The sequence below is a fragment of the Ovis aries genome, chromosome 2, assembly GCF_016772045.2.
Source record: "Ovis aries strain OAR_USU_Benz2616 breed Rambouillet chromosome 2, ARS-UI_Ramb_v3.0, whole genome shotgun sequence".
Taxonomy (NCBI): Eukaryota; Metazoa; Chordata; class Mammalia; order Artiodactyla; family Bovidae; genus Ovis; species Ovis aries.
The window spans coordinates 169,478,530-169,506,230 of record NC_056055.1 but is presented as its reverse complement, the minus strand read 5'-3'; the positions used below and the strand labels follow the sequence as shown (position 1 = coordinate 169,506,230).

Here is a 27,701-nt window from a genome sequence, read left to right as displayed (position 1 = left end):
AGTGATTAATATGACAATAATGACAATCATACACAGTTATTATATTAATACAAACATTTTTCCTCATCAAAGATAACAACTAAGATAACTCCCTCAGGTTCCTTTAAGATGAATGACATTCATTCTATTGCCTTGGAAGCAAAGGATTTCTTTTTAAGTGTTTAGTCTGAGAAACAATCAGGAATAACTATTAAATTTTGTATAAATTAAACTCAGGTAGATGTCATGAAGGTGTCAGGAGTTCCAACTGAGACACTGCTGTTAAGGTACTGCGTATCTTTTCAGGCTATTTCTTTTCCAAATCAGAGGCCTAGATGAATAAAAATTTCATCTTCCTTTATTATAAAGATGTCTTTTTTTTTTTTTTTTTGCTGTATTAACTTATTCCATGGCTAAATATTGCTACATATTCAGGCTTACTATAGTCCATCATATACAAAACTTCAAATTTAAAATGGAATATTAAATTTTGTGTTTGATTTCATTCTCTCATTCTTTTGTGTTTATTATTTTGTCATTGTTAAGTTGTTAGAATAGGAAAAAGGAGTCCAGAATGGTGGTGGCTAAAAGACAAGGAAGGGAAAGGCCTGGGAAAATAGGACAAAGGAAGGTCCAAGGACTGGAGTGAGGACCTCAGGTATAACAGACAGCACTCCTGGCTAGCCTAATTTACACAGGACAGGCGCAGGGGAAGGAGAAAATACATATAAAAAGAGGAGCTAAAGACCTGGAGATTCCTCTCTCTTCTCTTTGCGTTTTGGGTCATCATGCCCTCATGCCTCAAGGGTGTATTTTCCTTTATTTTCTAAATAAAACTGAGCTGTAACATGGAGCTGTAACACTGATCCATCTGAGAGCTGTAATGCTGGTCCATTGTTTGAAATTTTCATTGTGATGAGACAGAACTGAGGAAATACACACTCCCCAGACATCATCATATCTTTTGGATAAACTTTTAATCTCAATTGATCCAATGTTCTCTTAAATATTATTTTTATAAAGCCTATCTAGTAGGACAAATTCTATAGAACTATGCTGGTCAACTGAGGGCAGAAAATAATTATACCTTCTGATCGCAGCTGCAATACTTTAGTCTTCAACTAATAATATTTTCCTAACAACATGATCTATTGCTCAGGGTAGCAATATCGGTCTTATAGACTTTTAAACCACAAAGGATAAAAATCAATAGGTTATAATAAGAATTGTAGACGTTATGAGAAATTGACTGAATTTAATAAATGCTCAAGGTAGCCGTTGGCAGTCTCCAGGACACTCCCCATAAGATAACAAAAATGATCCATGTCTATGCATTTGATTTAAAAAATAAAAACAAAAAATTAAAACAAAAGACTCAGAAATATTTTCCCAAGCAAATAAATTAAGGACAAAAATTATTAGAAAATAGTGGAAACTAAAGTTGAGAGATTCTTTATGAGTGTAAGGTCCAATCATGTCTGACTCTTTGCAACCCTATGGACTATAGCCCCCTAGGCTCCTCTGTCAGTGGGATTCTCCAGGCAGAGTACTGGAGTGGGTTGCCATGCCCTTCTCTAGGGGATTTTTCTGACCCAGGGATGGAACTTGTGTCTCCTGCAGCTCCTGTATTATAGGCAGATTCTTTACCACTGAGCCACTGGGGAAGCCCAGCAGATGGTATAAACGCCACATATTCTGCTTTATTTCCTTTTAACTTCATCTATTATAATTGATGCTTTTGAACTGTGGTGTTGGAGAAGACTCTTGAGAGTCCCTTGGACAGCAAGGAGATCCAACCAGTTCATCCTAAAGGAGATCAGTCCTGGGTGTTCACTGGAGGGACTGGTGTTGAAACTGAAACTCCAATACTTTGGCCACCTGATGTGAAGAGCTGACTCATTTGAAAAGACCCTGATTCTGGGAAAGATTGAGGGCAGGAGGAGAAGGGGACGACAGAGGATGAGATCGTTGGATGGCATCACTGACTCAATGGACAGGTTTGGGTGGACTCCAGTAGTTGGTGATGGACAGGAAGGTCTGGCATTCTGTGGTTCATGGGGTCGCAGAGTTGGACTTGACTGAGCAACTGAACTGAACTGAACTGATTATAATTGGCTCAGACGGTAAAGAATCTGTAATGTATGAGACTGAGTTCAAACTCTGAGACAGGAAGATCCCCTGGAGAAGCAAATGGAAACCCACTTTAGTATTGTTGTCTGGACTGGGGCAGAGGAACCTGGTGGCCTATAGTTCATGAGGTCAGAGAAGACTGAGTGACGAAGTAGCAATGCTATAATGGGTGTCTTTAAGAAGTAAAGGTTAGAAAAGCAAGAGGTTAGATGGGAAGATTATTAAGGAGCAAAGATGTTACCAAAATAAAGAGAATATTAAAATAAAAGAAATAAAGAGGTACTGTTGAACTGTTAGCTGTCTCGAGTAGGGTTACCCAGTCACTGGTAAATATGGTGAAAAAAAAAAAAACCCTCAAAGTTTTCAATTCTTGAAAAAGAAGAAGAAGATGGGGAAGAAAGGGGATAAAGGGGAAAAAAAGAGGAGCAGAGGGATGAAAAGGAAGAAGGAGATAGTTGTTTAAAAACATTGACATAGAAACTGCTATTCCTCTCAAAGAAATTAAAAGCATAATCCATGTAAACTCAATAACAAGTAATTGGATTTTACTTGAATCATATTATCTTTAGCCTGGAATCATATTAACTTTTCTCAACATCTTATAATTGTGATTAAAAGCTTTCTAAAATCAACAATAACATATTAAATTTCTATATATATACTAAAGTAAAAAAATACACTTTGTAGCCCAATATCTGTATTAATGATAACACTGTAAGGTAATATTAACAATATTTTGTGATTCATGGTGAGGAAAAATCCACAAAGCCTTCCTTCAATTTTTATCTTTTCTTACTTTGAAATAATGGAGTTAAATATTTTTCATATTATTTCTACCATACATTTAAATAGATACTCTAATGACCAAATTAAGGAATTTGGTTTTCACACTCACATCTTAGTGTAAAGCAAGGATCAGCAAATACGGACCCTGGAGCCTTATATGGTTCACTGTCTATTTTTATGAATAAAGTTTTATTGGACCATAGCCGTGCTCATTAATTTACATGTTATCCTCATGACTTTCTCACTATAATAGCAGAGTTGAACAGTTTTAGCAGGGATCACTTGGCATAAAAAGCCCTAAAATATATTTTCTGGCTCTTTACAGATAATACCTGACATAAAGTTACTATTTTATAAGAAATACTATTGCACTATCCAATATTAACACAAAGATTGCAAACTCCTACCAAACCAAAGCTATCCCATGTATTGTATCCAAGAGATGGGAAAAACTGACCAGTCAATGAGATGCTATAAAAGAATATTAACAGGTGAAAGCCAAATATAGGTGTGCAAATTGAGTTTATTGATAATTCTTATTATCAAAATTCAAATTGACCAAACAAAGACCCTTAGACATATGTAAAGTGAAAGTGAAGTAGCTCAGCCGTGTCCAAGTCTTTGTGACCCCATGGACTGTAGCTTACCAGGCTCCTCAGTCCATGGAATTTTCCAGGCAAGAGTACTGGAGTGGGTTGCCATTTCCTTCTCCAGGTAGACATATGTAACCCCCCTCTTATATTTACTACTAAATACATATTTATGAATCACCTCATCTTCTGCCTAGTTTTTAAAAACTGGATATAATGGCAGATAAGAGATAGTTCTTGCATCAAAGAATTTAAGAGTCTGTACTCTTACCCCATACACCATTCTCTCCAAATCTATGGTCAGTGGCTCAATTTAGGTTCTTTGCATCTCTTGCTTGGACTGCTGCTCTAACTCCCTAAATAATCTCTTAATTTTCAGTCTCTCCTCATTGCCTACGGTAATTTTCTAAAATACAGACTTGCTCATATAGTTCCTTTGCTTGAAAATCTTGGATAGTTTCTCTACCTTAGATAAGTCTTCCTCACAAAGACTCAAATTTTATCTGCTACCATTTCCTCCAAGGTTTTTAACACTAGCCAGATTGGTTTGCTCAGTTGCTCAGTCATGTCCAACTCTTTGCAACCCCATGGACTATACTCCACTACGCTACTCTTTTCATGGGATTCTCCAGGCAAGAATACTGGAGTGGGGTGTCATTTCCTCCTCTAGGTCTTCTAGACCCAGGGTTTGAACCCACATCTCCTGTGTCTCTTGCATTATTAGGCAGATTCTTTACCATTGTGCCACCTGGAAGCCCTCCAGATTGATTTACCTGCTGGTTTTCTTTTTCACCTATCATTATTTTTGTTTGTTTGTTTTACACTCTGTTTATTTTTATTAAAGATATCATAAGTCTTCTAAATTCACAAAATTTTAATTTCAAAGATTTTTTTTACTTCTCTTTCACTACCATATTTAATTGTCAAGTATTATCAGACTTGCCTATTATGCACCCTTTCTTTCCATTCTTTCCTCTCCTCTTGCAATATAAAATTATTTCATCACTTTGGAGTAACTGCTATAACCATGTAACTAGTATTCTATGGTACTGTCAAAAGAATATTAATCTCTGTTTCAAAGATACCATCCTACCTTGTAGTTTCATCTACCATTTTCCTTCTACATACACATTATGCACATGGTAAACAGGACTCCAAATTGAACATCTATAGCTTGTCTTTTTCTACTTCCACAGAAAGTATTTTCTCCCTGTAGAATTTCATTACCAACATCCTTACATTATTATTTCAATGAATCAGCTCAAGTTATTTTTCCTTCACAAAATATTTTCTAATGAAGCTAGCTAATGCTGATTTATTCCAACTCTAAATACTAGTTTCAGTTATCAATATAAAAGGCATTAGGTATTTATTATTTACTGTCTTATTTTCTAATTGTCTTTGACATGTATTTGCATATTTTTATCATTATATCCTGATCTGTCTAGGTAAATCAGGGGTAGGGAAACTATTTTTTTGTTTTTTTTTTTCTATAAAAGGCCAAACTGTAAATATGTTCACCTTTGTAGCCCTTATGCCCTTTCTAGTAATTTTTCAACTTTGCTACTACAACAAAAAGCAGCCATGAAATAATGTGTGAATCAACATGTATAGCTATGTTCAAATAAAATTTTATTTGCAAAATTTGCAGAAGTCTAAATGCGTTTGAACTGTGGTGTTGGAGAAGACTCTTGAGGGTCCCTTGGACTGCAAGGAGATCCAACCAGTCCATTCTGAAGGAGATCAACCCTGGGATTTCTTTGGAAGGAATGATGCTAAAGCTGAAGCTCTAGTACTTTGGACACCTCATGAGAAGAGTTGACTCATTCGAAAAGACTCTGATGCAGGGAGAGATTGGGGGCAGGAGGAGAAGGGGATGACAGAGGATGAGATGACTGGATGGCATCACGGAGTCGATGGACGTGAGTCTGAGTGAACTTCGGGAGATGGTGATGGACAGGGAGGCCTGGTGTCCTGCGATTCATGGGGTCGCAAAGAGTCGGACACGACTGAGCGACTGGACTGAACTGAACTGAACTGAAAGTTAGTCTGAGAGCCTTAGTTTGTCAAAGTCTATGCTGGCAGGAACTATGACTTATCAACATATATATACTTTTTCTTCTAAAATTTCCACTTGATCTATTACTGTTTTGGATTCATACACATGCTCATAAACATATGTGTGTCTATATTCTAACAAAGAAACAATCTAAAATTTTGAAAGTAAATTAAAAGACAGCTACAGATGCGCTATAGCCATAGCTTTAGGAGAGCTATAGATGAAAACATTAAATAATGCATAACTACAATACTTTACTGGACAGTGAAATGCTAATTATGCAATCATACAAGACTGATGTGTGCTCTGTGAAGAAAAAAATATCATTAAGATAATCTCATATTTCATGCAAAACTGTTTAATTGCAGTCTATTTTTCATCAGCAAAAAATAAACACTTTAAACCCAATTACTTTATTAAGTTCAAATAAAATATATATAAATGTGGATGCAATATAAAACATATACAATATTTATTTACCTAATAATACTAAGCTTAAAGCAGAAGACTCTCATGACCTAATGTTAGATAAGAGAAATATTTTTCTCTGTCCTGTGAGGTCATTGTGGATAGTAATTAATACTCATCATGTTAATGAAATTTGTTGGTGCAAAATAATTATTAACATAAGAAAACAATGCATATCTGTTGTAACTATATTTTAGTTATAATTTTCCATTTGAAAAGAATTTAATTTTTTGAGAATTTAAGAAAGATCTTACTATTACACATTAATTCCAAATCCTTTTCCCTTTGATAAATATCTACAAATTATAATTTTAGTATTTGATGTTGAAGAATTAGAGGAATCCCTTATTTAAAACACATACATATAATAAAATGTGTTCAAGTACAAGATGTTCTTATTGCTTTAATTTTACAAGTTTCTATCAATACCAGGTATGCAGGAATTACTTTCATCAAAACTCATATTTTATGGATTAATTTTATACTGTACTCTATTTTTATGAAGTAGAAAAATAACTAAAAATCTTATCTTCTATAGACCGCTGTATTTCAAAGAGAAAAGATTTAAAAGCCACATATACTATTTCCATTTATTTGTGTACAGTTTTCTGTAAAAAGAGTGAATTCAAACATGTAATATCATGCTACATTTATTGGTGAGATATATCTTAAAATACCAATGAATTTTCAGATTTTCTAAGAGGTGCTATGTCTTTCTGACTTGTTATTTACTTTTACTTGCTGTATAATTTAAAAGAAGAAACATTTGTGCCAGAAAATTTTCTATTTTCACAATGATTTAATAATCACAAAACTTTTGTCTAAAACAGTGGTTCTCAACCAATGGTAGTGGTGGTGAGGGGGGATTTTGTCCCCTCAGGAACAATTGAGAATGTCTAGAGACATTTTTGAGTGACATAACTGGGGTTACTAACTGACATTTTAGTGAGTAGAGGCTAAAGATGCAAAAAAACTTCATATAATGAGAAAGAATGTCCCCTCTCCCAACTAAGAACTATCTACCTCCAAATATGAAAGGTACAGAGGTTGAGAAGTTTTGATCCTGGATTGGAACTCTGGACTTTGCATCAATGTATCTGAATGAAGAGCTCATAAACACTTATATTTGTATTTCCAAGGCAAGCATATTAAACAACCAGTACCAAGGAAGAAAGAATTTTATGATTTCTTTGATACTAATCTTTTCCACTGTTCCAAGAGAAACTATATTATAGCTTAATTTTAAAATAGTAATTTATAACGCACCTATGCTTACTGCTGCTGCTGCTGTGTCCGACTCTGTGCTACCCCATAGATGGCAGCCAACTAGGCTCCCCCGTCCCTGGGATTCTCCAGGCAAGAACACTGGAGTGGGTTGCCATTTCCTTCTCCAATGCGTGAAAGTGAAAAGTGAAAGTGAATTTGCTCAGTAGTGCCGAACACTTAGCGACCCCATGGACTGCAGCCTACCAGGCTCCTCTGTCCATGGGATTTTCCAGGCAAGAGTACTGGAGTGGGTTGCCATTGCCTTCTCTGCCTATACTTACTACCTACCTATAAATTCATTTACAATTTAGTTGTTTGACATTTGTATTATATTTTGCCAAAGAAATAATGATAAAATGGAAATTAAGTTTTTCAGGTAAACCAACAAAGCCCATTAATTCAAAATGTGGTTTAAAGATGCTATAGAAAGATTTACTGAGAAATTAAATTAGGTGCAGGTCTATATAACTAGTAGTGGGAGCAAAAGACTACCTGTTACAGGAAGGAGGTATAAGAGTAGAAATTGAGCTCCATTGTGATTTTTCATGTCAACAGTTGGAATGACTTAGCAACATATTTTTGGCATGTTTCAACTCTTATTTCTCCTCTTTATTGGCAATGTTGTCTCTCTCTTTTGCTTGGCTCTCAGTATTGCACAATGTTCTAATACCTCACAGAAATCTAACAAGTTTTATTTAGATCTCAAAAATTTCTCTTTGCTTTCCTATCACCTGCCTTTCACTTTGCCTCAGTCAGAAATCTCCTCCTTTCAAAGCTGCTGATATCAAAAAGTAAAGGTGGAGGCATTTTAACTGTTTCATATCAGCTTTCCATTCTTAGAAATATTAGTATTTTAAACTAAGGTCCATTTCAAAATTTTTAGTATTTATTTATTTTTTAAGCTGTGTGATTGTTTCATATATATATATATATATATATATATATATAAATATATATATATATTTGGCCATAAAATGCAGTATGTAGGACCTTAGTTCCCTGACTACAGATTGACCCTGTGCTGCCTGCATTGGAATCAAGGAGTCTAAACCACTGGATCACAAGGAAATCTCTTAATGTCCATTTAAAAAAGAAAAAGAAAGAAAAAATAAACTTCTGTTGATAGTATATAAATATGTGAAAGAAAGAGATACCATAAAACAGTGGGATATAGTATTTTTAACAGAATTAATAATATGTAGAATGGAAGGAATATGTATATGCAAGCAGAGACAGAGGAAAATGTTTTATATGACAGGTCGTTAGATCTTGATATAATAAACTGTGGAAGTGAACAGTTTAAGTAACTTGAAAATATTTGAGATTCACCTTCACCACATTGAAACGTAGTTTTAAGAGTATTACATTTTTTAAACTTTTTTTAATTGAAAATGTTGTTTGTAGTTAAATATACTAATAGCTCCAAGTGGAATCCCTCATTCTGCAAGTTTTATAAGTGATACTTTGTTTCCTAAAGCAGCAATAATATTACTAATATTCTTAAGGGCTTCCTTGTTGGCTCAGATGGTAAAGAATCTGTGTGTAATACAGAAGACCTGGGCTTGATCCCTGGGTTAAGATAATCCCCTGGAGAAGGGAACGCTACACAATACAGTATTCTTGCCTGAAGAAATCCCATGGACAGAGGAGTCTGGTGGGCTACAGTTCAGGGGGTTGCAAAGAGTTGGACATACTGAGAGACTAACACACGCACACACTATTCTTAGAAACTAGTTTGTTTTTTAAAATTGTATCAGCTAATTTTCTTTTAAATGTTGTCAAGAAAAGTTTCATTTTCTATAGGAATATTTTCCTGAAGCAACTGGAAGACTTAAATTATCTCAATGTTAAAACTACTCTCTGAGAAACAGTCTGGAGTTCACCTTGTATTATCATAACATAGAGGGCAAGTGAGATACAAATTGATAGGAAAAAAAAGAAGTTCCAAAAATGGAATAATTTATTTTTATCACAATGAGCTAGAAAATGTGCTAAGTGTTTCTATAAGCATTATTCCCTTTATTCCTCCTACTGGCCATTTTTGTTCTTACAAATAAATTACCCTCATTTTATAGAAGTGTAAACTTAATTTTGAAAATGGTGAAAAAAAAGAATACTTGCAATCATACAACTTTTAAGAAAGAAATACATTTTCAGATATCAGAGTGCAACCACTAGCCATTATATATATCACCTCTCTAAATGAACTAAATCACTTAGATTCATTTATTTGTTCATTTAACAATTTGTGGGATAGGTAATGGATACTGTTTTAGAATATAACTTTTAAATATATATATATTTAATCTAATTGCTATAATCATGACAATGTCCTAATATTCCATTCATTATGTTTCTGGAATTTGATTTGATTTTCTAAGGGGTATTGTCATTTTGATTTGTTACAGAAAACATTTGCCAGTTGATAGGTGTTTCAAGAACAAAATTAAAAGGGACAATTGAGTCCACACCAGTGTTTGAGAGTAAAATAAAGTGGTCTCTGCAAAATAGTACTTTTATTATCAACAGATACTAAGTCCCCTTTGAACTGAGGCCTTCTCAGAAGAAAAGCTTCTTTAAGAAAAGAAAAACATTTTTTAATTGGTGAAAATCTAATTAATAAAAGTATTTTCTAAACTCTATATTTGAAGTGACAATCATATTCTTAAGCTATTTCAAGAAAAGATTCCAGGGCTTCCCTGGTGGTCCAATGGCCAAAAAGTCCACCTGCCAATGCAGGGGATACAGGTTTGATTGCTGCTCCAGGGAGATCCCACATGCCACGGGGCAACTAAATCTTGTGCCAGCTCTGAGCCCATGCGCTGCAACTGCTGAAGCCTGTAACCCTAGAGCCCGTGCTCTGCAACAAGAGAAGCCATCACAATGAGAAGTCTGAACACCACAGTAAAGTGTAGCCTCTGTTTATCGCAACTAGAGAAAGCCAAAACAGGACAGCAAAGACCCAGCACAGCCAAAAATAAATGCATAAATAAATAAATAACTCTTAAAAAAAAAGATTCCAATCAGAGAAAGTGAGGAAAGAAATGTGAAACAAAATTGAAAAACAAACAAACACAAAAAAAATCGATAGTGTTGTAATCTTTCTATATCCATGAAAAAACACAACTCCACTATTGGGTGTTAAATCAAAACTTCAGTTGTGATTAAGAAAACATCTTTATGGTGTCTGAATCAAGATGTAAGATTAGAAAGATTCTGAGCTCACCTCGTCCCACAGATACACCAAAAGCTACATATAAAACAACTATCTCTGAGAATAGCTTGAAGTAAAGCAAATTTTCTACAACTAAATATATACAGAAAATACCAATACAGTATACTAATGCATATACATGGAATTTAGAAAGATGGTAATGATAACCCTGTATGAAAGACAGCAAAAGAGACACAGATGCGTAGAACAGTCTTTTGGACTCTATGGGAGAGGGGGAGGGTGGGATAATTTGGGAGAATGGCACTGAAACATGTAAAATATCATATATGAAATGAATCACCAGTCCATGTTTGATGCATGACACAGGATGCTTGGGGTTGGTGCACTGGGATGACCCAGAGGGATGGTACGGGGAGGGAGGTGGAAGGGGGGTTCAGGATAGGGAACATGTGTATACCTGTAGCAGATTCATGTTGATGAATGGCAAAACCAATACAATATTGTAACATAATTAGCCTCCAATTAAAATAAATAAATTTATATTTTAAAAAAGAAAAGGTGACTTGAAACAGGCAGGATAGATAGAGACTCAGTCGAGATATAAGCTACACCCTCAGAGCACCCTATATCTCAGAGCAAAGATACACAAGTGTGAGGGTTATCACAACTGCCTAGGTCTCTATGAGGTAGAATAAATTCTTTTTGCCTGTATAACCCTGAATACTCAACCATGTCCTAGAGGTACCTCTCCACATAAACAAACTTTAATTTTTTGATTTATCCTTTAATTCAAGTGCCAAGTAATCTTTGGCCTACAGGTTAATACTGCCCTTTGGGCTACTTTTTTAAATTGGAGGAAAAACACCAAAAAAAAAAAAAAAGAATAAAATTTTTATAACACATGAAAATTAAATGAAATTTCAATTTCAGTGTCCATAAATAAAACGTTATTGAAACACAGTGATAGTTATTCACTTTTCATTTGACTGCTATTACACTTCCTCTGCAGAAGAAAGTAGTTCAGCAAAGACCATATACCCTGCAGGGCCTCAAACACTTATTATATGGCCTTCCACAGGAAAAAAAAACTCTGCTGACCCCTCCCTTATGTGGCCTTGTGTCACATGTTGATGGTGAAGCCAATTATAGAAACTAGAAAACTAAAGAGATCTCAAATTTTCCTTTTTTGCCAAACTCCCCTACTCTACAAATCTCTATCACTTTTTTTTTTTTTCTTTGAACTGACCTTCCCTCTAAGTATATGGCAACTCCAGGCTTCCCAGGTGTTGCTAGTTGTAAAGAACCAAGACACAAAATGTAAGAGACATGGATTCCATCCCTGGGTTGAGAAGATTCCCTGGAGAAGAGTATTCCACCCACTTCAATATTCTTGCCTGGAGAATCCCACGGACAGAGGAGCCTGGTGAGCTACAGCCCATAGGGGTTGTATAGCCTTGAACGTGACTGGAAGCAACCTTAGCACACACGTACATATCTCAGTTTCACCATTCTCTCTGTCCTGGTATCAGCCATCTCCTGAGCTACTGAAGAAGCTAGGCTCTACATCCTACTAGTCTCCTACCTACAGTTGTGTCTCTCTAGTCTATCCCTTGTATAGGTGAAGTCAAGTTTCAACATGTACTTCTGTTATTTTCCCTCCATTGACCAAATAGTTTCAATGTTTTTCTCATTTCTTCAGGGCAGTGAGTGGTTCTTAAGGCAGCATCAGCATTCCATGGGAATTTGTTAAAAATGAAAAATCTCAGGTCATACCGTAGACCTATTGCATCAAAATATCTTGGATAAAGGCCAGAAATTTGTGATTTAATGATCCCTCCCAGTAAATTTGAGGCACACTTAGGTTTGACATCACTTGAACACTTATCCAGTTATTCTTAAGGATGAAAATTGAAATTTCTTTGTAAGGGGAACTTTGAAATTCCATAATGGTTTGATTCCAACTCAATCTTGTATACCATGTATTGCCTCCTTACTTCTAGCTGCTCTAGCCCACAAGTGAAGAAATAAGAACCCAGAAGTTAATTAATTTGCCTTAGGTAACAAGGTCAGTGAGTGACAAAGGAAGAAACTGTATCAAACTAAGCCCAAGGATTTTTTTAGGACCACTCCATTCTACCTTTTAAAATATATTTAGTATAATTTTAGTTTCAAAAATACAACAACGATAATCATAATCATTTAATTGACCCCAGTTATTAATTTGGCTTGTTTTCTTTCTAGACTATAAACTACAAGAAGGTAAAAATTGGTTTGTCCCATGTGAAGTGAAAGTCACTCAGTCGTGTCTGACTCTTTACGATCCCATGGACTATAGTCCATGGAATTCTACAGGCCAGAGTACTGAAGTGTTAACCTTTCACTTCTCCAGGGGATCTTCCCAACCCAGGGATTGGGATCTCCTGCATTCGAGGCTGATTCTTTACCAGCTGAGCCACAAAGGAAGCCTAAAAATACTGGAGTGGGTAGCCTATCCCTTCTCCAGTGAATCTTCCTGATGTAGGAATCAGACTAGGGTCTCCTGCACTGCAGGTGGCTTCTTTACTAACTGAGCTATCAGGGAAGCATGGGGATGTGTCAATAAAACTTTACTGCCATCTGGAGATTTGATAGAACAATTCCAAGGAGAATCTCAATAAAAATTTAATGTTTTCTGCCTGCAGAGTATAGTGGTTCAGGCCAGAGCTCTGGGGTCACTCTCCCTGGGGTAAGATTATGAGACAATAATTGTGTGGCTATTAGACCTTGAGTGAACCACTTAGCATTTATCTCCTTTAGGATCCTTATCTGTAACACTGGGTTGCCAACCACCATCCTCATAGAATTATAATGAGAATTAGTATTAGGTGATATCATTGTTATCACTATTAATACTGTTCTCATAAAAGGTTTAGCTATACTCTGTAGTTAACACAAATAAATAAATGACACTCCTTTACTCAAATATTTTATTATCTAAGTGGGTAACTAAAACAGAATTAGGAAAATATTAAATAACTATATATATTCTAAGTGCTAAGGTAGTTCTTTATGATGTTAAGAATGTGGAGATAAACTATGAATTATGTACAGATTTATAATTGGTATGTGGCTTTGAAGTGAGAAAGCCTCTCAGGAAAAGATTTTTTTTTCCTGCAAATCTTGGTGTAGATTGAGAGCAATATCTGGAAAGCTCTAAATAAAACATGATATAAATGCATACCTTTCTTATTATTACAAAGTCATGATGATGAAACCATTTTTACTAATGCTTAATCATGCATGCCCATATCTTATTATCCAAACACAAAGTAACATATGGCTCAGGAAAGGTCTATCATAAAACCTTTATGATGTTGTTGTGCTTTTTTTTAATACATTCAAAACGTATTCAATTAAAAACTGTGTTTTACTGATAAAAATATATTTAGACTAGATGGCTTCTTGAATGAAAATTATCCATTTTATCATACAGGGAAACCTACAATTTTGATGTTCTTACTCATTAAAAAAATAGCAAATATGTTTATTTATGTAACTTCTCTCTTTGCTAAGGAAACAATATTCTCCAATGCATTTATTGGGTAAATGGCCATAGGTATCAACTACATGGTATAAATTTCTAATATAGACCAGACTAATGGACAATTTAGGTTAAAGTCCACAGTTATCCGTCCACTTAATGGAGCAGGGTGAATCTATATCTTCCAGAGCATATGGGGAAGATACAATGTGTTTATTCTAACCAGTGTGAAACTACAGTACAATGTATCTAAATTTCTAGTTCTGAATCTTCTAGTATTTTATATTCAGATTTTTGTCCTCAGTCCTATGGTTGCTATGACAATAAAACCGTTACCTTGTATCCTCCCTACTTTATACTTTCTTGCTTTACTTTTCTTGACCTAGGAGATGTTATAATCTAAATTACCTGTTTTATCTCCAATATCTTCCCTCTTCAATATCATCTTCAGATTAGTATCACAACTGCATGGCTAATACATAAATCCTATGGTAACCCACTCCAGTGTTCTTGCGTGGAGAATCCCAGGGACAGGGGAGCCTAGTGGGCTGCCGTCTACCGGGTCTCACAGAGTCGGACACGACTGAAGCAACTCAGCAGCAGCATGTCATTTCTATACTGAGAAATATTTGGATTTGCCACCAAAAACAAAAGCAACAAAAGCAAAAAAAGAAAATGGGACTATATCAAACTAAACAGCTTCTGCCTGGTGAAGGAAACCATCAATAAAATAAAGAGGCAAACTACCAAACAGGAGAAGATATTTGCCAATCCTATTTATCAGATAAAAAGTTAACATCCAGAATGTATAAAGAACTCTTAGAACTCAGTATCAAACAGACAATCTGACTGAAAAAATAGGCAGAGGCTCTGAATAGATGTTTCTCTTTCTAAGAAAGAGATACAGATGGCCAATAGGCATAAGAAAATGTGCTCAATGTCACTAATCATCAAGGAAATGCAAATCAAAGCCACAATGAGATATCACCACGTATCTGGTGTTGCTGAGGATGTGGACAAAAGGGAATCCTTTTGCTCTGTTGGTGATTATGTAAATTGACACAATCACTAAGGAAAATAGCATGGAAGTTCTTCAAAAATTAAAAAAATGGAACTACCATATGAATCAGCAATTCCACTTCTGGGTGTTTATCTGAGGAAAAGGGAAAGATAAATTTGAAAAGATATATGTGTGTGTGTGTGTGCGCACGTGTATGCACTGCTGTGTTCATTCAGCATTATTTACAATAGCCAAGAGATGGAAATAACCTAAGTGTCCATTAATGGAGGAGTGGATACAGAAGATGTGAGGAGTGTGAGTATAATGTAATATTCATGCTTGTGCTCAGTAGTGTACAACTTTGTGTGACCCCATGGACTTATCCTGCCAGGTTATTCTGTCCATGGGATTTTCCAGGCAAAAATACTGGAGAGGATGGCCATTTCCTCCTCCAGAGGATCTTCCCAAACCAGGGCTTCAACCCATGTCTCCTTTATCTCCTGTTTGTAGGCAGATTCTTTACCACTCAGCCACCTGGGAAGTCCTCTTAAAATAGTAATGTAACCTAAATTTCAACAAAAGAAGTCTAAGAAAATGATACGATTGCAACAACTGCATAAAACCCTTAATTTCTAAGATTTCTCTATTTCTATGTAAAATAAATAAAAAGGAAAAGAAAAAATATCCTGAGCTAATTAAAATAAAGGCTGGTACTACTTCCATCATATACTATAGAAAATATTAAATCAGTGTTAGCTTACAAAAATTGTTTTACAGTTTGATTATTATATGATTAAAATGAAAATAAATTCTGGTCACTAATTCATAACAAGTACTTACCCTGGGGCTGACGGCTGGGATGGTAGATCTGAAGGTCAAAAGGCTGTGCACTGGTTTTCTGAATCACACTGACATTCTGCCCTGTCCACTTATTGGCTTTTGACAGCGTGTTGGTCCTCCAATCTGTCCAATAAACCTCACTCCCATAAAGAGACACAGCAAAGGGATGAGAAAGGTATTCATGACCTCGGATAATTTCTATCATGCTTGTTCCATCATAGAGGGCTGAATAAATGGCATCTGACCTACAGAAAAGTAAATGCATCAGTGGTATATAAAACCACATTCCAATAGTCCAGTGATGTGCTCATACTACTTAAATGGCAAAAAAAAATTGTGTAAAAATACTTTTATGACCCTGTATCTGACTTGCAGAAAGATTTCAACAAAAAGCTATCATAACCAAAGCCAATAAAATTCACCACCAATTTCAATGTGTGTATATATGATACATGCACAGGAATACACATTTCAATTTTGTAAGTATTATCTGATGAAGGCTATAGAAAAGAAAGGAAAAAAAAAATTAAACCTGGCATCTGTCCAAACTATCCTTTTTTCAAAGTGGTCCACAGTGAGTCCATTAGGCCAAGCCCCGGTTTTCATGTCTTTGTAGATGGTTTTTCTCCCAGCACCACTCATGGAGGCAGATTCAATGCGAGGAAAATTGGCATCCCAATCTGTCCAGAAAAGAATTCTAAAGAAAAAGAAATGATGCTATTGATGATGTTATTGTTTCAGTCATTCATTTCAAAAAAAAATTTATTGAATTTCTATGACTATGCTAGGCACTGGCTAGGTAAACAATCACAAGTGAAACAGATACATTATCTAGCCTCAGGGGCTTAGAGTCCAGAGCAAGAGACAGACTAAACAAATGCTTGAATATATAACTACAGCTTCTGAAATACATTCAAGAATAATTTTGTTATGAGAGTAATAGGTAAGTAATCTACTTTGAGAAGATAATCAAGGGGAAAAAGCAGTTTGAGAAGGTAATATTTAGACTGAATCTGAGAGATGAGCAGAGCATGACAAGAAAAATAAATGGTGGAAACAAAAGCCTTAATGAGGGAAAGAAAGTGGGTGACTGAGGAACAGAAATGAGGCTACTGTATTAGAAATATGGCAATGAGGATAAAGGGGAAATAGATTAAATTAAAAAGGGTGATATAATGGATCTTTTAGAGATGGCAATCATTTGAGTTTTGCCTTATCCCATATTTAAGCAGGAAAGAAATATAACATCATATATACAAATTCATTGTGATAAGTCAGGAGAAAGGGTACCTCAGATGGTTATTTTAAAGGATGAGGCAAATATGGTGGTAGCAGTGAAGAGAAGTGAATGGGTTCAAGGAATAGTTTATTTCAAGTAGTTTGTAGTAGTTTAGTTGCTAAGTCATGTCCAACTCTTGCAGCCCCATGGACTGTAGCTTATCAGGCTCCTCGGGCCATGGGATTCTCCAGGCAAGAATACTGGAGTGGGTTGCCATTTCCTTCTCCAGGGGATCTTCCTGACCCAGGGATCAAACCTAGGTCTCCTGCACTGTAGGCAGATTCTTTACCAACTGAGCTACAAGGGAAGCCCTTATTCCAAGAGGTAGAACTAACTTCCATGACTAAAGGAGTACTGGATGTAGGGAATGAAGTAGAGAACAGAATTACAGGTGGCTGTGGTACTTGTCTTGGCAAACTTAAGGGTAAGGACAGGCAGAGGGTGTACAAGGGATCCATTACGTGAAATGGAAAAAAAAAATGCAAGAGAAATGCATTTTAAGACCTGGGATTGAGTATGGATGGGTGTGGAGAGCAATCAAAAATACAGTTTTCAATTTTTTCACCTTGAGATTTTAAGACATAAGGAGATTTCCTGTTTATGTAAGGGTGAAATTCAGAGAAGGCATCAGAACTGTAGACATGAATTTGAAAGTATTCTGCATGGAGATGACATTTAGATTCACATGAATGGAACAGATCATATGACAGAGGATGCAGAGGGAAAACAGAAGGACATCATATACTTTGATTTACACATGCATGCATTTTTATAATACTTTCTTTTTCTTTTTCTAAATACTCTTTGTAACTCTACAAATTCACAGTATATGAACAGTTCCACACAATAGGCATCATATGTTTTATGTTGTGCATTTGATTTCTAAGGCTGTTAGGTAATGGAGAGTTTATGTTTAATTGATAGTGGCCTAAACTGCTCATGCATGTTTCAGTTGTATATATATAACAGTTACACAATAATTCTGCAATCATTGCAACCAGCTAATGATTTCTTTTTGAGTGCTTATTATACACTAAATACTTATTTTCAGAACTTTATGCAGATTATCTCATTTAATTCTTCATAAAGCCATGGTTAAAGTTATCCATGTTTATAGATGAGAAAACAAGCTTAGAAAAGTTGAATTCCTTGACCAGGTTACATGGCTAGCAAGTGGCAGATGAAGTTGGGAAAATGGATAGTTGAACTGCTGTCTTCATGTTTTTAACATCTAATGTTTTAACGTCATTGACACTAAATAACAAAGGGAAAGCATTTGGTATGGAAATAGGAACATGGCTGGTAATCAAAATAGTAGTTGCCTTCTTTGTAATTTCTCTATACTTTAGTAGTAGAAACAATGCGAATGAGTGGTATGGAGATTTGGGAGGAAAGAACTCACAGAACTGGAGAGGCAGTGACAGTTCAATATATTTTCCTATCATCAATTCTGACAACCTTTTGGTCAGAAATGGTAAAGTTATTAGCAAAAATAAACTTGGCTTCATTATAGTTGTATATAGTTTGGTCCGCAAGGAGATCTAACCAGTCAATCCTAAAAGAAATCAGTCCTGAATATTCACTGTAAGGACTGATGCTGAAGGTGAAACTCCAATACTTTGGCCACTTGAGGTGAAGAACTGACTCATTGGAAAAGACCCTGATGCTGGGAAAGATTGAAGGTGGGAGGAGAAGGGGCCAACAGAGGATGAGATGGTTGGATGGCATCATTGGCTTGATGGACATGAGTTTGAGTAAGCTTTGTGAGGTGGTGATAGACAGGGAAGCCTGGAATGCTACAGTCCATGGGATTGCAAAGAGTCGGACACAACTAAGTGACTGAACTGACTGATAGTTTTGCTATATAATCCTTAGGTATATGGATTGGGAAAATTGAAACAATCCTTTGGAACAAAATTTCAAAATGCAATTCAAGATTTCTTTTCTTTAAAAAAATGTATTATATCTATTTGAAGAAATGTGCAGTGATGTAAACTAAGTATTCATTATGATTTCAATATCTGAGAGGTACATAGTCTCTTATGGGATATAGAAATTATAAATATGAAAGGATTAGATAACAACATAAAATATCATATAATAAATTTATTTGGTATGTATGTTAAAAGCACATGGTGGGCAGGAAAAGAAATGAACCTATCTTCTTGAAGAGACTGCAGGTTTCTTACAACCTAAGCACTAGACATACGAAAAATATTATTAATTAATTGCATCAATGTTGAATAATGGCAATGTGTATGTTTTGTGTCAGACAAGCTTGGAACCAAGGTTGGGATATGTCACTAATTAGAGCATACTTAACTCAGACTCCATTTGCTCATCTGTACATAAAAATTCTAAAGTACTACTGAAGGAATATTTGATGAGGTAATAGATGTAAACAATTTAGCACACAGAGTGCCTAGCACACAAAAAATTTTTGTGTTTGCACAAGCATCCACATACATTTACACATGGAACATTTTTTAAAAGCAAAATTTCAAAGTCATTTAAAACTATTAAATAAATGGGAACACACGCACACAGAAAGAGAGAGAGGTTGAGGATTAATACTAATATTAATGTTTAAATGTTACAATATCATGTATGTAAAGGTAGATTGGTTTTATAAAGTAAGCATGAGTTAAAGCCATGAAAAAACTTAAAGAAGTAGGTCACAGGAATAGATTTATCTCACACAAACTTTCTCAAAAAATTGTTTATATTAAATTTTTGTTTGGTTGTTTCAAGAACAGCTTTCTACAGCTCTAGGGATGGGAACAAAAATAATACCTAAATTATTAATTGTCTAACCACAAATATATGATAAGTAAGTTGTTAGATAAGGATAAAGATGAACATTATTACATTAGAGGGCAATATCATTGTTGAAGCTGGGTGATAAATACTAGGGAACTTATTTTACCATTCTTTCTACTTTGTATATTTGAAAATTTCTGTATAATTATTCAAAAGTGTAACAAGTCCAAAATTAGATTAATAGAAAAAATTTTTTAAGTATCAGGGATAATTTATAAAATCTTGTTTGGGGGAATATTTTTATTTCCTGAAAAGATTATTGTTTAAAGACAGGATTATTTACATGAGAAAACACTAGTTATCTGGAAATATCAATAACATATATATTGTGTGTGTGTGTTAGGCACTCTGCTGCTGCTAAGTCACTTCAGTCGTGTCCAACTCTGTGCGACCCCGTAGACGGCAGCCCACCAGGCTCCCCCTGTCCCTGGGATTTTCCAGGCAAGAACACTGGAGTGGGTTGCCATTTCCCTCTCCAATGCATGAAAGTGAAAAGTGAAAGTGAAGTCACTCAGTTGTGTCCGACTCTTCGCAACCCCATGGACTGCATCCTACCAGGCTCCCCCGTTTATGGGATTTTCCAGGCAAGAGTACTGGAGTGGGGTGTCATTGCTTTCTCCATGTTAGTCACTCAGTCGTGTCCAATTCTTTGGACCCCATGGATGGTAGCCCACCAGGCTCCTCTGTCCATGGAACTATCTAGGCAAGAATACTGGACTGGGTCACTATTCCATTTTCCAGGGGATCTTCCAGACCCAGGGATCAAATCTGGGTCTTTTGCATTGAAGGCAGAATCTTTATTATCTGAGCCACCAGGGAAGTCCAACATATGTATTACTTATAAGCTATTTCATGTATAATTAGTTGCCTTAAAAATAAATACTAAATAAAACAAAGATTAATTATTATAAAGCTGGCAAGCTATATGGTTAAGTAGAGGAATATCCTCCTTGAAAACAGTAAATATAAAATGAATTATGTGTCTCACTTCAAATTTAATTTTGGATGTACACATCTTTTCATGGCCACCAGGTTGTTATTTGTCAGCTTCCTTTAAAGTTATCATTAATAAAATAAAATTTAAAATAGAAATAAGATCAGTACAGCATTAATCAAATTTATTATGATATCTTCAAAAACAAGGTAAAGTAGAGATTTGCAAATCTGAGGAAGATTAGGAAAAATAATCCCTGAAAACAAACAGTGAATTTGAGAGTCACAGGTGGTCTGAGTATATGTGGATAGACCACAATATGGGAGACCTGGGTTCAATCCATGGGTTGGGAAGATCCCCTGGAGGAGGGCATGTCAACCCACTCCAGTATTCTTGCCTGGAGAATCCCATGGACAGAGGAGCCTGATGGGCTACAGTCCAGAGGGTCACAAAGAGTTGGACAGGACTAAGTAACTAAGCACAGCACAGATCTGGACAATGCTGTACTCCAAACTCTAGACTGATCCTGCTGCTGTTGCTAAGTCACTTCAGTAGTGTCTGACTCTGTGCAACCCCATGGATGGCAGCCCACCAGGCTCCGCCACCCCTGGGATTCTCCAGGCAACTAGACTGATGACCCAAAGGCTTCTAAAGCATTGTCTTTTGCTTGCTTAACAAATAGAAAATTGATATCTCTCTTTTAGCTTTCTACTTATGGTGTTGCATCAATTCCAATGTGCAAACAAGTAGCCCTGCAATTCTGTATTCTCCATATGTAGGTTCACTAGAAATAGGCACTGAAGACTTTCAAGTGTGTATTTCCAGTGGACCAAAATATATGGCCTGTGACTCTTTTAGGAGTTATAAAATAAGTGGTCCCTTCATTTCTTCACTAAATATAGCAGGGCTAAGCTATTTCTTCCATAGTGGTCACCATGGTTCTAATTTTTCACTAACTTAAGTGGGAAATTTTCAACACCTCGTATAATAACATATCCTAGAATTAGCACCTCTAAAAATGTTCTTAACCTTGCATAAGTCAGTTTACAATCAATCTTAAAACTTGATTTTAAGGATCATTGTTTTATAAAGTTCTAGGCACTCTTTTGTACACTTTACAGTGTGGTATTTTAAAAAATCGTTTTTCCTTATTACTTTCTTTTTATGTTTAAAATGTATTAGCATTACAATGACTATATTATTTCTTCACGTATACAAAGGCTGAATAGCCCTTCTTATAAGGTGTATGGAAATGTTCAACCATGATTGCTTTTAAAAGAAAGACTACAGTCCACTGATCTACATTTCCTGGATTCACAGGTTAGTGTGTATCAGGATTAAACTGGGTCAATGGACCATGAACAACTTGTACCATTACAGGTACAAAAGGGCTATTATCATCTTCAGGTCAAGATGCAGAATGTAAAAATAAAGGATCGTGGCAAAAAGAGAGCTTGCTTATCTATAATCTTTAGGTTGTCTAAAAGCAACAATGTTTTTATTAGGTTCATTTAGAAATGCTCCCAGATTAAGTTAAAATTTTATTTAGATGTTTTACTAATCTTCATAATGATATATCTGCTTTCACTAACTGCAATTGTTACAGCAGAGCCCAGTTATTATGACACATGAAAACTAAATACCAGCAGTGCATCAGGAAGACACTATGCACATGAAGGAGCATAAAGGCAATGAAAGTTCGAGAACTGAAGTGAGTGCCCTGCAAGATTCTGAACTCCTTGGTGCTTGTTACTCTCGAATAATAAGCTTGATGTTTACAGGAGATTCATGCACTACTTCAGGTCACCTTAGCAATAAGTGTATTCCTTTAAAATGGATACAAAGAGAAATGGCTCCTCCCTAAGATCCCTAATTTAGCATTTTGGAATAACTTGTCACCTGGGATACTGGGTCAAAACCTAGAATACTGCAGAAATGTGACATGGTAGCAAATATATCTTAAAACATCAGAAGAAGGCCTGTGGATTCCATGTTAAGGAACCAAAGTAGTCAATTAAAAACATGTCTTTGTTGGCATTTGTTTAAAAAAAAGAAAAGCAACAAAGATCTTGGCTCTTTTAGGAAGCTCGTGTGATGTAAACATGTTTTATGGGGCTAATGGTATATAACCTGCTTTTTTTCCTAGTTGTACTCAGGGAGCAAAGTGGCTGGTAGCAATCCCACTGTTGGGCATACACACCGAGGAAACCAGAATTGAAAGAGACACGTGTACCCCAATGTTCATCACAGCACTGTTTATAACAGACAGGACATGGAAGCAACCTAGATGTCCATCAGCAAACAAATGGATAAGAAAGCTGTGGTACATATACACAATGGAATATTACTCAGCCATTAAAAAGAATACATTTGAATCAGTTCTAATGAGGTGGATGAAACTGGAGCCGATTATACAGAGTGAAGTAAGCCAGAGAGAAAAACACCAATACAATATACTAACACACCCTGGTGGCTCAAACAGTAAAGCATCTGTCTACAATGTGGGAGACCCGGGTTCAAGCCCTGGGTTGGGAAGATCCCCTGGAGAAGGAAATGGCAATCCACTCCAGTACTATTGCCTGGAAAATCCCATGGACAGAGGAGCCTGGTAGGCTACAGTCTATGGGATCGCAGAGTTGGTCATGACTGAGCGACTTCACTTCACTCTCATATATGGAATTTAGAAGGATGGTAATCATAACCCTGTATGAGAGACAGCAAAAGAGACACAGATATAAAGAACAGATTTTTAGACTCTGGGAGAGGGAGAGGGTGGGATGATTTGGGAGAATGGCATTGAAATATGTATACTATTGTGTAAGAAACAAATTGCTAGTCTAGGTTCAATACAGGATACAGGATGCTTGGGGCTGGTGCACTGGGATGACCCAGAGAGATGATATGGGGTGGGAGGTGGGAGAGGGGGTCAGGGTTGGGAACTCATGTACACCAGTGGTGGATTCATGTCAGTTCAGTTCAGTTCAGTCGCTCAGTCGTGTCCGACTCTTTAGACCCCATGAATTGCAGCACTCCAGGTCTCCCTGTCCATCACCAACTCCCGTAGTTCACTCAGACTCGCATCCATCGAGTCCGTGATACCATCTAGCCATCTCATCCTCTGTCATCCCCTTCTCCTCCTGCCCCCAATCCCTCCCAGCATCAAAGTCTTTTCCAATGAGTCAACTCTTCGCATGAGGTGGCCAAAGTACTGGAGTTTCAGCTTCAGCATCATTCCTTCCAAAGAAATCCCAGGGTTGATCTCCTTCAGAATGGACTGGTTGGATCTCCTTGCAGTCAATGTATGGCAAAACAAATACAGTATTGTAAAGTAAAAAATAAAAAATAATTTAAAAAAAAAATAAAAATTTCCCAAAAGAATATAAATGTCGTTGGAGATCCTATAACTTTGATGCTCAGTCTCCTTACATATTTCATGAAAAATTTGAGGAAAATGGGAATAGTTACTTTTACTTTGCTCTCCGTCTATGGGCTTGCACAGAGTCGGACACGGCTGAAGTGACGCAGCAGCAGCAGCAGCAGCAGCAGTCTATTTTATGAAAGGTCCAATGTCTACAAGTGTCTATGAACTTTTTACCAAAATATACAATAAATTTGAAAGCATTTTAATATTTGTATGACCTTTTTAAAATTAACTGCTACATTTTAAATTTAAATTTACAACTAAGCTCTAAAGGTGTTTACATGAACCTCATGTTTTATGCATGTCAATCTTTTATAAAGTAATTTTAAATAATAAAAATTCTATTATATTATGATAAACCTATAAACTTTTCATTTATTCAGAGAATTAAGTGAATTGGTACTGTCATTTGAACTTTGGTCATTCACACCGGAAACAATTTTCCAAGCATTATTTCTTCAAATGTTATATAAAATTATTGCCACTGTAATTATAATTAGCCTCACAAGTTTGTAGTAGCAATTAGCAAGGGAAGACATCATCTTTTCTTAGAAGCATTATCAGGTTTTCCCTCCCCAGAGGCTAGCTTTCTGTCCTAATTTTCAACTCTTAGAAACTGTTTTACTTCTGGAAATCCCCTTACATCATTGAAATAGCGCTTAATATTTTCACATAAATAGTATCTGTGGATTGTGTTTGTTTTGCATTTCTGTTTTCTTTTTCTTCTCTCAGGTTGGCTATTCCCCAAACAAACTGAGATAAATAAGTTTATTCTAAGCATTGTCAATTCAAGGCTATAGAAAATGAAGCTTCAATTCCCAGATCAACTGCTTTGTTTGATCAGGGTATTTTCAAAAATTTTATACACCTGTTTTATGTCCTTGTTTTCTTCTCTGTGTGTGCCCTTTGTATTTTGTGAAGCAGTCAGAGTTCTTCTAACATAATGGTACACTTGCTAAAATTATCATTTTCTCCAAAATATTGCTTTCCCTTATACAGAAAGTTTCTCATGCAGATAAGCTGCAGTTACCAAATGGGTACATCTAAGTCATGAAAAAATCCACACCAGTAGCTATTACATTGAGGGAAAAACCCTCTGTTGATGGCAGACCTCTGTGGGAAGTAAAATGTCAAAGTGGGCCATCTACTTGCACCCTCAGGAAGAGTCTGTTTGAGAAGGAAATTTCTCATAAAACACGCCTGATCTCTTTCTAGTTAACTGTTATCACAGGAGTTAATGGGTGAAATGGGCCAAGCATAAACTATAAACTGGAGGACATACCTTCAGCCTAAAAGGTTCACTACTGCTCTGTTAGTTGTTGACAGACCTCCCTACGTTTTCAAGAGAAGCCAGAAATCTAGAATTGTATTCCAAATCTTTCAAAATTTAAATTTTGGCAACTAAGTCAAATAAATGCAACACACTGTGGAAGGTAAAATAAACACAACAATGACAGTTGCAAGTTTGAAACTAGCAACCTTCTCTACACAAGCTACCTTGCCCCTTTAATGTTTATATCTGAAATGAGGAAAAGGAAAACAAACAATATTCCCAAGCTATTGATTTCTGGGTTGCGCATAAAACAGTGTACAAAGAAAAGTGTGTGGACCAGGAAGCTGACTTAAACACAGGTTCCCTTTTCTCTTCTGCATCTCATTCAATTCCCTCCTGACTGACTCCCCTTTCTGACCTCCATCTTTCTTGGTCCTTCCTAGGCTGTGTATTACTTAAAAGTACAGAGCAAAACAGTTTTCCTTTCTATCATCCTTTAGACTTGACAATCATTTTGGATATATAAAATAATCAATAGTAATAACAAAGTATCCCAATATAGATGAGTTATACATTATATTTCACATTCTATCTCCTCAAAAACAATCTAATTAAGAGACATTACTGTTCCTGATGTTCAAAACAGAATACGGAGATCTAAAGGAAGATAATACACTTGAGTAGGTTCTCCAGAGGATAAGTGACTGAGCAGTGCTGGACCCTATTCTCTGGCCCCGAATCCACTGTCTCTCTTCTCGTCTTTCACAAAGGACTGAAGGGAAGCAGTGAGGCAATAATCTGGATTACACTTTTGACTTTGTCTTCCACAATAATGTGTCTTGTCTTTAATGTCCCTATAGCCAGCATCTCACCATTGGATTCCTTCAAGTTTAATCTAATTTTCTTTTAAACTATCTCTAAGTACATACAAATACAAATAAATGGTGAGGTGGTTAACACTTGTGACTGGACCAAAGACTGGTCCTGTGGTTTGCAACCATTAGACAAAATTATAGCTACAGCATCTCTTTGGCAGGTCAAAAGTGAATTCATTAAATTACCACTTCACTAGGTTCGATACAGGATACAGGATGCTTGGGGCTGGTGCACTGGGATGACCCAGAGAGATGATACGGGGTGGGAGGTGGGAGGGGGCTTCAGGGTTGGGAACTCATGTACACTTGTGGTGGATTCGTGTCAATGTATGGCAAAACCAACACAGTATTGTAAAGTTAAAAAATAAAATTTAAATTAAAAAAAATAGAGTTACAGTATCTTACAAAAGGGCCTAATGACCATATTTAGGAAAAAATGAAAGTTTTCTCCTTTAAAAGTACCTATGTAAGCAATTTTATATCAAATTCATGGTGACAGTCTAAAATTGGTTGATATATACATTGGCTTCCCTGGTGGCTCAGACCGTAAAATAATCTGTTTGCAATTAAGGAGACCAGGGTTCAATCCCTGGGTCAGAAAGATCCCTTAGAGAAGGAAATGGCAATCCACTCAAGTACTGTTGCCTGGAAAACCCCATATACAGAGGAGCCTGGCTGGCTACAGTGCATAGGTTTGCAAAAAGTTCAGTGTGACTGAGTACTGAGCACACATGCATAATTGTAGATATAAATATAAACATACATCTATATATACAACCATCCACAAGTATGCTGCTAAGTTGCTTCAGTCATGTCTGACTCTGTGTGACTCCGTGGACTGCAGCCTACCAGGCTCCTCCGTCCATGGGATTTTCCAGGCAAGAGTACTGGAGTGGGATGCCATTGCCTTTTCCACAAGTATATACACACATATTTACATGCACAAAATAAGCACTTTGACTTCTAATTTATGAGAAAATTGAATCCAATATTAATTTTAAAGGTAATATTTTATGCCAAAGTGAATCTATGAAAGGCAAACTTCTTTACCCAAATCTTGGGTCCAGAGCGATGGCCCTGGGGTGTTCCATAGCTCCTGCAATGAGTGTAGTTCTTAAGGAACCATCTAGTTTGGCCACTTCAATTTGGTCCAGATTGCTGTCTATCCAGTATATGTTGCCTGCTATCCAGTCAACAGTCAATCCTTCTGGGGTAGCCAGGCCATGTTCCACAACCACTTCAATAGCACTGACACCTACAAAAAGAGAGAAACCAACACAAGCATC

At 36.2% G+C, this 27,701-nt stretch overlaps 1 protein-coding gene across 1 annotated transcript in view; it reads right to left on the bottom strand.

Moving 5' to 3' along the window:
- Positions 1 to 27,701, bottom strand: part of LRP1B (LDL receptor related protein 1B) — a 2,196,232-nt gene that overhangs the window by 762,440 nt on the left and 1,406,091 nt on the right. The window contains exons 25-27 of the mRNA XM_060411151.1: positions 27,466 to 27,670; positions 16,346 to 16,510; positions 15,814 to 16,058 (exon numbers count right to left, since the gene is read on the bottom strand). Coding sequence (XP_060267134.1) covers positions 15,814 to 16,058; positions 16,346 to 16,510; positions 27,466 to 27,670 — 615 coding nt within the window. The remainder of the gene's footprint in view (positions 1 to 15,813; positions 16,059 to 16,345; positions 16,511 to 27,465; positions 27,671 to 27,701) is intronic.